This window comes from Egretta garzetta, unplaced genomic scaffold, assembly GCF_000687185.1.
Source record: "Egretta garzetta isolate BGI_Z169 unplaced genomic scaffold, ASM68718v1 scaffold118, whole genome shotgun sequence".
Taxonomy (NCBI): domain Eukaryota; kingdom Metazoa; phylum Chordata; class Aves; order Pelecaniformes; family Ardeidae; genus Egretta; species Egretta garzetta.
The window spans coordinates 2,841,549-2,849,778 of record NW_009260484.1 but is presented as its reverse complement, the minus strand read 5'-3'; the positions used below and the strand labels follow the sequence as shown (position 1 = coordinate 2,849,778).

At 43.4% G+C, this 8,230-nt stretch overlaps 2 protein-coding genes across 2 annotated transcripts in view; both read right to left on the bottom strand.

Moving 5' to 3' along the window:
• Positions 1–4,150, bottom strand: part of RHOU (ras homolog family member U) — a 29,823-nt gene extending 25,673 nt beyond the window's left edge. Inside the window, exon 1 of the mRNA XM_009644180.2 lies at positions 4,057–4,150. Coding sequence (XP_009642475.1) covers positions 4,057–4,150 — 94 coding nt within the window. The remainder of the gene's footprint in view (positions 1–4,056) is intronic.
• Positions 4,151–4,369: 219 nt separating this feature from the next.
• Positions 4,370–8,230, bottom strand: part of EXOC8 (exocyst complex component 8) — a 6,819-nt gene continuing 2,958 nt past the window's right edge. The window contains 1 exon segment of the mRNA XM_009644179.2: positions 4,370–8,003. Coding sequence (XP_009642474.1) covers positions 7,395–8,003 — 609 coding nt within the window. The 3' untranslated portion in view covers positions 4,370–7,394.

The window sequence follows — 8,230 nt, the reverse complement described above, 5'->3', positions numbered from 1 at the left end:
CAGGAAAACAAACCATTTGTTTTTCTTCTTATAGCTATCTTTAGATTGTCTTAACTGATTTCACCTTTTATCTGAATGCCCTGTAGCAACCTGGCCCACCATCCAACAGGAACTAATTAGCAGAGATATACAGTAATAAAAGTAGTGCGCGGGCATGAGCCATCGCCTTGCAGGGACTGTTACCTGGATGAGCGCTACCCTGACTGCAAGGAGGAAATTTGTGCAATTAATTGCTTCCCAGTTAAAGTCATTTGCTGTCTGGCCCTTAAATCTTCAAGGCCTAAAAACACACACTGAGTTAAATACGGAATTTGCCCACAGTATTCAAAAACATTGCCCCAGACAGCAAGATTCAGTGCTGTGATTTTGGTTGGGAATAAACACTTCTCTGTCTAAGAGTATTATACCCCAAGCCAAGTATGTAGAAAGTGCTCCAGTCAAAACTAAAGGGCCACAGAAACCCTTGTGTGGGTTTAAAATGGTTTCTAAACCAGCTTAGTTGAACCCGTAACCATTCTCCTGTGAGGACACGCTCTTAGGAGAATTAATTTCACAGAGCATGAAGCAGCAGAGCCAGAAACCCCCCAGGCGTCTCAGGCCAGAAGGCTATTTAAATGGTAATAAACTTCAGGGGAAAACAAAAAAATGGTGACTTATTACAGGCACACCAGGAGAAGGGCTATTTGGTGTGAAGATGCCCCCTGTGCGCATCGCGTGACGCCGCACAGACAAGATGGGGTTTAATCCCACCGAGGGAGGAGACCTATTTCAGGCCAGGTTTGACAGCAGGAGGGAAGCACTCACGGTGGGAGGTGCTGGGTTTGGGTAAAACAAGGGAGGATGGGGGTGTGACAGGAGTTTTCCTGAGGGCATTTCCTCCACCCTAACGCGGTGCCACGTATCACAGCCGGTCAGATGAAGCAACCTTATTTTAGCATGTCCAACACTATTATTGACGCCTCCTGGAAAATCGCAACGCCGGTGATTTATGGAGCCTACTGCTCCCACTGAAGAAGGGAAAGGCTTTGTTTGGGACCGCAATTTGCCACGCTAGAGCTGAGGTGTCGCCCAAATGCACACTTTGTTTGCTCATGTGCTGCTGTTGCACTAGTACCGTCCCCTCACTGCTTCTTTGCCTGTTGGTTTTGCAAAATTGAACAGAAATTTGCTGATGCTCCATGAACAAAAAGCACTTTAACATCTATAATGAACTGAGTGGGCCTCTCAAATTCAGGGGGACAGATTATGCTCTTCAGTGTGTGCTTAAGCACCTTGCTGGATGCAAGTTGGAGGGACAAAGATTACAAATCTTTCCTTGCAACCCCCCCAAATCCCCCTCCTCCCCACGTACATTGCCATTAGCGAGAGCAGGCAGGGAGGTATATGGCCTAAATTACGTTAAGACAGATGCATGGACTGTAATTTAACGTGCAGTTTGGCCTCCTTCCTCCACAAAGCCAATCTGGCACCTCTGCTGGAGAAGTTAGACTGCGGAGTGGGAAAACAAACAATCCTGCCAATTGTTGGGCGGGGTGAAGCAGAACAGGAGGTGCTTATCAGACACCCACATTTTGAGAGGAAAATTCACTGAATCCTGAGGAAGGAAGGATTCTCTGCAGAGCTTCAAGTACTCTTCTGACAACCCCATCCTGCAGGAGCTAGGACAGGGAGCTGGGCCCCTTCCTACTGCGCAAACAGGGTCCGGAGAGCTGAAAATGAACATAACAACGGGAGTCCGCAGATTGCAGCAGTGCTGTAAAGCTGTCATTAAAGAAAACCAAACCGTGTTAGTCTTAACAAATCTGACTGGCACAGACAGTTGTCTATCAATTGTGATTTTAGAAGGAGTATGAATGCCTCAAAGTCCAGAGAACTTGAAGTCTGGAAGTGTTTGAGGCAAAGTTTTCCCTTGGCCCACAGTCAGCCTGGGGAGTGCCTGAAGTTTGGATCTCAATTGTGCCCAAGTTTGCAGGTGTTCAGATTCATGTGCCTCGTATAGCAAAGGATTTGGCTAACCCTCTCTCAACCGCATGAGAATTCTGATTTTGACCAAATCAGTTTTCTGGGATTGCAAAGACCTGTGTGTGTCGGTGCAACTAACTGAAGAGCTGATTTATTTTTTTTAAATAACCTGGAATCATCATTACCCCCAGCATCTCCAAGGATTTCCCAAGCAGCAGTGAAGTTAATGCTACCTGCTCTTCTCCTTGGTCCACCTCCCTAACGCAACACATTCAATAATCATGTGCCAACATACTAGCGCATCTGAACAAGATTCACAGCAGCTGCAGGGCCAAATTATATCTTGGTTAATCTTTGCCGATGCCTCAGAGTCCAGCTTCTGCCATGACACGAAGAGATTAATATCTCAGATTATATACCTGCTTTTAGCTCTTGTACTGGTCGATGAGGACAAATTGAATGCAAACGCATCTGCTTGCACATGCAGCAGACGCCTGTTTTCCCTGCACCGAGGAGATGCTCAGCAATGCAGAGCTCTTGTGGGACCCCCACTGGTAACCATGTGCCATCACAGCTCTCTCCAAGTAATTTGGGGAGCAAGTGCTCTCCATCCTCCCATATAACCTTCTGCTTGGGAGAGAAGCGGGACGCTCAGGCCATTGAAAGGAATGCAGCTGTGATCCAGCCACTGGATGGGGAGGGAGAGAGAGTAAGTACCACAGGGTCACGGAAGGGTGATCTAAAATTGCCTTAAAGCTGTCCTGATCAGTCACATAAACCACCGGGAAGGGGATTACAGCTCAGTGGTCAGCACAGGCCAGGCCTCTTGCTAGTATTTTCTCTCTGCTGTGTCAAAAAGAGCACATTTGTGGCAGAGAATCTAGCTCAGCCTGTAACCCCGGAGTTGAAAACTGTATTACAGGGCATGCTGAGGCCACTGAAGTTGTATTAGCAAAGTTTCCTAAATACTCAAGAGGTAGTTACTCCGTGCCCGAGGTGGCTCAATCAAACTGTGCTCTATTACTCTGTTAGTCAGCATCCCTTGTAATTGTAAAGGGCGTACATCTATTTTCACACAAACAGTATACTACATAAGATTGGAAAACGTCCTTTCCACGGTTTGCAGTGTTTCTCTCTCCACCACCTTTCAGAGTTTGTAGGGATTGAATGCATATCACAACTCTTAAACCTCTGAAGAAAAATATGTCCCCTACAGGCTATTCTCACAAAGCTCTTTGACAGATAAGCCCCATTCTGGATTTGATTTTCTCCAGAGAAAACACACTAGGTGTCTGCAGACCTACTAATATTTTTGAGTGCAAGGTAACCTGATTAAAATGTGAGAGCTGTGCAGAAAAGGAAATGTAAAGAGTGCATAAGTTATGAAGCTCGGTGGCAGGGACCTCCTGCATTGTTGTGCTGGAGTGCAAAGCTGCATTAAGAGTGTGAGCTCTCATTGGGATTTCAGTCCAATACTGAGGTAAAATGACAAGAGGTCACACAAGTTTGACTTTGAGAAGTCATTAAGCTGAACATCTTAGACAAGACAGCTGAAGCTGGGACAAGCGACTTTTCACATTCCTGCAGGGGCTTGTGGTCTAGCAGAGTGTCTCCTGGGCAGAACAAAAGTCACACATGCTGGGACGTACCTTTAGAAACTAAAGTAGAAAGCTGAGATCCTCTGCAGGATGCCTGCTGATGGTATAGAAACACAGCAGGAAAAGAAAACATGAAGAATTAAGAAATTAACAGTACAGAAATTTGAAAAAGCAGAGGAAAAGCACTACCAAGGAAGGAAAAAAAGAGTTGACTCAACCATCTGAATCGTTCAGTGCAGCATCTTCATTCCCCCAAAGTGCTACAAAAGCATCCCAGGCTGCAAGGTAGCACAGAATTAATGCCCGTGCCTGCCCACGTTGAAATCTGCCTACCGAGGTTTTACAGGCAAAACTCCACCTAGCGAGGAGATGGACAGTACTGCACATTCAGCACTCAAGTATGAAGGGACTCCGGTGACAAAATAATCTCTGGAAGTTTAACAAGCGCTACAACATTATGCTGCCCTGGTGTGTTGGTAAGGCCTCACCGACTCACCCAGAGTCCCACGGGACTTGGAGCACAGCCTCTCCTCAATTTGAATCAGATGTTGAGAAACATTTTCTTCCAACTTCACCTTATCAAGCCCCATGCTAACTTTCATAAGAATGTAACTGAAGTGACATCACTCAGCTTTCATCAGGCTGCCACTTCCCCTTTACAAAGGACTGACCTGAAGCTCTTTGACCTCACTGGAAATTTATTAGTGGACTTGAACTTTGAACCAACATCCCCTTTCTGATGATGATGTAATAAAACCAGAAATAAACCACTAGTGTTGTATGTCCAAAAGTTTTAATACATGGTCCTCACTGTTCAGAAAAGTTATTGCATTGAATTCTAATACACAAATTCATCTGAATTAAAAATAAAATCTTCATTTTACACATCACAATTTCATCACAGCAGCTAAAGGAAACCAGATTTTATATGCAATTGTCTCAAAACAAACAAACAAAAAATACTAGTTCTTCCCCAAATGAACAAAACTGCTATCATATTATTCAGTAGTTACTGCAAGTCCCAACTTGAACAACACTTATCCCCACAAGTGTACAGCTCAGGAAAAGAAAAATGCCATTCCAAATTACCATCTGCAAATCTGAAATTTATTAAATCATGACTCAGCATATTTTGACTTTTTCTGTTAGCTGAATTAATATACAAAGTATGTTTAATTTAATTGCACACCATTTTCCTTAAGTCATCCTTTTTCTTTTATTGTTACTTGAATAGATTCACAAGTTACAAAATATCAATGCTACCCACAGCAGTTTATACAAATCTGCACGTGTGTTTGAACTGTGACAGGCACACAAACATGGTATTTGATCATCCAAAGGAAAGGCCAGATTCCCTGATCCATTAAAACCAACGTCCACATAAGCCCACTGCCCCATGGATGACAGCAGAGACAAAATCAGTAGGCCCTGTGTGCTGTAAATAGATTGATGAAGGGAGTGGTGACAGAGGCATAACGGAGCCCACGGCAGAATTACATTCTACATTTCATCCTCGGACGCTTGCAACAGAAGCATGAGTAGGGCTCTCCTCCTATTCAATCTTATGCCAGAGCTGGGAATCAGGAAACTGCAATTCAGCTTCTTACACAAAATCCTCAAGCATCACAATAATCAGTCTTGAGCTGCAGTCCCGCAGCTTACCCTCCTCTTGCACCGCAAAAAAACCCATAATTACATAAGGCTCATCTGTACTTACTCTGTGCTTCTAAGATGCTTCCTTCTGCGGCAAAGAAAACAATATAATATACCTGTCCTCAGAGAAAAAAAGCTCTCCCTTCTCCCTCTCCTCCAAAATACCTGTCATCATGGAGAGCTCTTACTTATAATCCACTTAAAATATTTCTCAAATTAAGTAAGGCCAGGTTGCTACCTTTGACCACTTTAAACAGATGACAGAGAATATATTATTTCAATATACTTCACTAGGTTCTGGTATCGAAGATAGTTCTCTAGTGAAAGAACACCTTTGCGGCTCTCTCTTGGAGATAACATGTTCACACAAGTTCTAACTCTCACTGTCCCATTACCTTAAAATAAAACTGGTTTTCCATCACTTTTAGTGAAGAGCACCAAGTTACCCTTTAAAACTATTTTGTACATTTTTTTTTTCCTGTGATTTGCTAGCAAAGGGCTCAAACGCTGGAGAGCAAGTGAGCAGAGAGAGTAGGATGCTTTGCAAAATCTGACCGTTCAAAAGGCATCCAAAGAGCAAGAGAAAGAAAACAGGCCACTAAAGTGAAAACTGCATTGAACTAGCACTGTAAAAACAGGGAGAAATTAAGAAGCTCCAGTATAAGCAGTCATGCAGAATGCTTTACTAGCAGTATCTTTTGTTTGTTCCAGCAGTCACAAGGCATTTGTTACCATGATACAAATTGCAAAAGCCTTCATTTGAAAGTGCAAGAGGGATAGGATACTCAATTACTCCAGTTAAGAACACTTACTGGGAGTCTAATAGAAGGTTACTTAGCTTTAACATGATTTTTTCACAGTTAAGAAAGTCTGCACTAAAGGGGAAGAAGTTTACACAGCTTCGAAGATGATGCTGACAGCTTTCTAAAGCCAGCCTTTACACAAGACTTGGCTTCTTTTATTTTCAGAGACACATACGGAGCAAGACAGCCATCACCTTCAATCCAAACAAGCAAGCATTTGCATAAACTTCCCCCATCTACATTAGAGTTCCCAACCAAATAAAGTCCTTGTGTTTTCTGCAAAAAAAGGCAGTTCTTGGTTATTGCTGTACTACAGGAAACGACACTAATATTGCAAGAGAGACAGAGCATGTATTTTGAAGATGGCATCATTTACAAAAAGCCCCACACCCAGCCTCTTCATCTTGTGCTGCTTCTGTACAGAACCAGCATTCTGTTTCTTACAAACAAAACAGTCCCTTCAGACCCTCTCCTTGCCCTGCACATCTCAAGAGCATTTATGCCTCTTCACTATGGTTTCTACCAGTAGGTAATGACCCATAACACGTTTATGACAGCACCTCAAGCCAGAGTGCGTACTTCATCAAATAGACTTGACCCCAAAAAAGTCCATGAGAAAACAAGGAAGGGGAACACAAAGGGAAAGGGAAGAAAGTTATTCTTGCTTCTTCTTTGAAGGGAACAAATCTTCCTGACAGCAGAAGGTTTGTTTTCACTGAGCTGTAATTTAAGCTGACAGGCCAGCTGATGAAAGAGGAGCAGCCCCTTCACCCAAATGCAAAAACCTATACAAGAACCATTTTTCATTTAGATCTGCCTCTGAAATGAATTAAGAGAATTTGAATGTTGGAGAAAGTGAAGCGTCTGCACTGCTACCAAACAAATCAGACTGTGCAAATCCATGCTGTTTATCTGCAGTGCTGAGTCACATCTGGATGGTGGATGTGCCTCACCGACTACCACACCCTGGGAGCTTTTCAGCACCTCCCCTCCTACCAGAACACTGCCTTAAAAAAGAATTCCTACAGTGACATGATGAGAAGTGATCTCTTCCTGCCATATGGTACATTTAAGACTTCCACAAACATTTGGCCAAAAATTGTATATTACAGTATTTCCCAAGCCACAAACACTACACAAGCCATTCTTACAGGACACGTGACCTTGACCTTACTGCTCATTCCCCTACCCACCATCCACCAAGAAAAGCATTGCATCCTTGCAGGCTTTGATTGTTAAGTCTTCAGCTTCTGGAATGCAGCAGTTAGACTTTGCATTTTTCAGGGACTCAAAAAAATCCATTTAGTTCATATATGCAATGTACAAGGTTTTCAGTAAGTGCTTTTGACACTCTTTTTGTAAGAACAGTTAGGTCACTTCACACCACAGAGGTGGTACTTTCCGGATTTACACGCATCAACCTTGAAGCATTTCTCAGATCCTGTAGCTGCTTGGCTGGCTTTCCAACTCCTTCCTCAAATCTTTTTTCCACAACAGGAAGGACAGTTTCATAAAGGAAGGATGCATTCTGCCTAATGAATGCTTTCTTCTCGGGGTCCTGTTCACACCGTAAACTGTAATCAACATGCTGGACAGCCACCAGGATGATTTCCACGAGACTCTCCAAAAGAACCATATGCAGCTCTGGAAAGTAAAGCTTTAACGCTTCCTCCAAAAAGGCCATAGTCTGCTTAGTAAAAGCTACTACAGTATAGCTAAGGTTGACCCAGCAGTCATCACCCGTGTATTGGTCAAAATTGCCTACCCCGCAGCTCCTCATCTCCTCCCTGAGTTTCCCCAGTGCCTCTGGAGTCATTAGGTTCATCCTTCTCCACATCTCCTCAGAGTTGCGGTGCTTGGTGGCCTCGATGATGATATCCTTGTAGCTCTGTAAAGCACCTTTGATATCCTTTACCAGAAGGGCATGAATGATGAAGGTGAGATCCAGTCCAATCTCGCTAAGCTGCTTGCAGTGCTCTTTAGCTACCTTGGGTATTAACGAAAAGCAAAGGGTGTTACTAGTGTGCAGGCCCCTTTACATTATGCATTTACCAAATCTATCGTTCTCCAAAAATGGGGAAGCATTAGTCATACTTCACTTGTTTCGCCTGCTTTAAGAAATTCCTGCTTAATGAGAAATTAGTAACTGAAAGATAAACCCTGCCTATCAAAAATACTCTGGACAATTACATTGTAAGACCCACAGACACACTT